At 43.6% G+C, this 1122-nt stretch overlaps 1 protein-coding gene across 1 annotated transcript; it reads right to left on the reverse strand.

The window, feature by feature from the left end:
* Positions 1–66: 66 nt before the first annotated feature.
* On the reverse strand, positions 67–1081 carry LOC129571138 (zinc finger protein 814-like; the record flags this gene model as incomplete). Its single annotated transcript, XM_055450903.1, has 2 exons — positions 632–1081; positions 67–201 (listed from the first exon to the last, which is right to left on the reverse strand). Coding segments are annotated over exons 1-2 (585 nt in total), but the record flags the coding sequence as incomplete, so codon positions are not given.
* Between the last annotated feature and the right edge of the window lie 41 nt (positions 1082–1122).

Genomic DNA, 1122 nt, shown 5'->3' on the forward strand with positions numbered 1-1122 from the left:
TTGCTTCCCGTTGTCAGCACTTGTCTTCGCCTTCTCTTCTTTCTTTTCGTCACATTCGTTCTTCACCTCGGCTTTAACCTCGTCGAAGCTCAAGTGATCAAAATCGTATTCAGCGTCACGTTCGTTGAAACCAGGAACATGTACCGCATTGCGATGAGTTGATACCGAAACGTCAACCAATTCATCAACAGACACTGGCTCCTGTTTGATCTCGAATACATCAACCGAATGAATGTTGTTCGGAGTCACAGACGCTGATTCCAGTGGCTCATCAGGGAAGACCCGTTGTATGTATGATCATGTGCTTCTTGAGCTGATAGTTTTGAGAGAATTTTCGTGGGCATTCTTTGCACTGGAATGGGGTTTCACCAGAGTGAATGCGCATATGATTAATCAAATTGGACTTTTTCAAACCAATTGATTTTCCGCAAACAAAGCATTCATATACACGGCGAATACACTGCTCTTCATGCGAATCTCTTTCATCTTGATGTAAGAATCTTTCGTGACATTTTGAACAGCGGAATGGACGTGGACCGGCATGAATCTTCAAGTGTTTGTTTAAATTGTATTTCTGTACGAACTTCTTCGAACATTCTTCACATTCAAAGGGTTGGTCACCACTGTGTACTCGCATGTGATTCACCATATTTGCCTTAAGTGAACCAATCGATTCCTTGCACAAATGACATTCGTAGCGACGAATTTTGCAATTAGTTTCGTGCTCTGTCTTGTCTTTCCTTCCATCAAACCCTTGCAAACAGCCCGGACAATTAAACAGAAACTCTTCGACGTGAGCTTTCATGTGACTACGAAGATTTTGTTTGGTTGTGAACCGTTTCGAGCAGAAGGTGCATCCGTTTGGCTTCTCGCCGGTGTGTTTCAACAAGTGCCGATTCAAATGACCTTTATAATCGGTCGAATATACACAAACGTCACATTTATGCTTCTTCAATACAGTTTTCGGAACACCAACTTTGCCACACGATTCCTTGTTCTTGGCACCGTGGCCTCTTCCTGGCTGCGTGGAAACGTTTTCATCTGGTCGTGATGGCCGCTGAAGATCACGTTGATTTGCCATCGCATCACCGCCTAATTCATCGTTCGTCTTCGATTCCTTTT

The sequence above is a fragment of the Sitodiplosis mosellana genome, unplaced genomic scaffold (genome assembly GCF_009176505.1).
Source record: "Sitodiplosis mosellana isolate CC-2019 unplaced genomic scaffold, AAFC_SMos_1.0 Smas_scaffold_1401, whole genome shotgun sequence".
Lineage (NCBI taxonomy): Eukaryota > Metazoa > Arthropoda > Insecta > Diptera > Cecidomyiidae > Sitodiplosis > Sitodiplosis mosellana.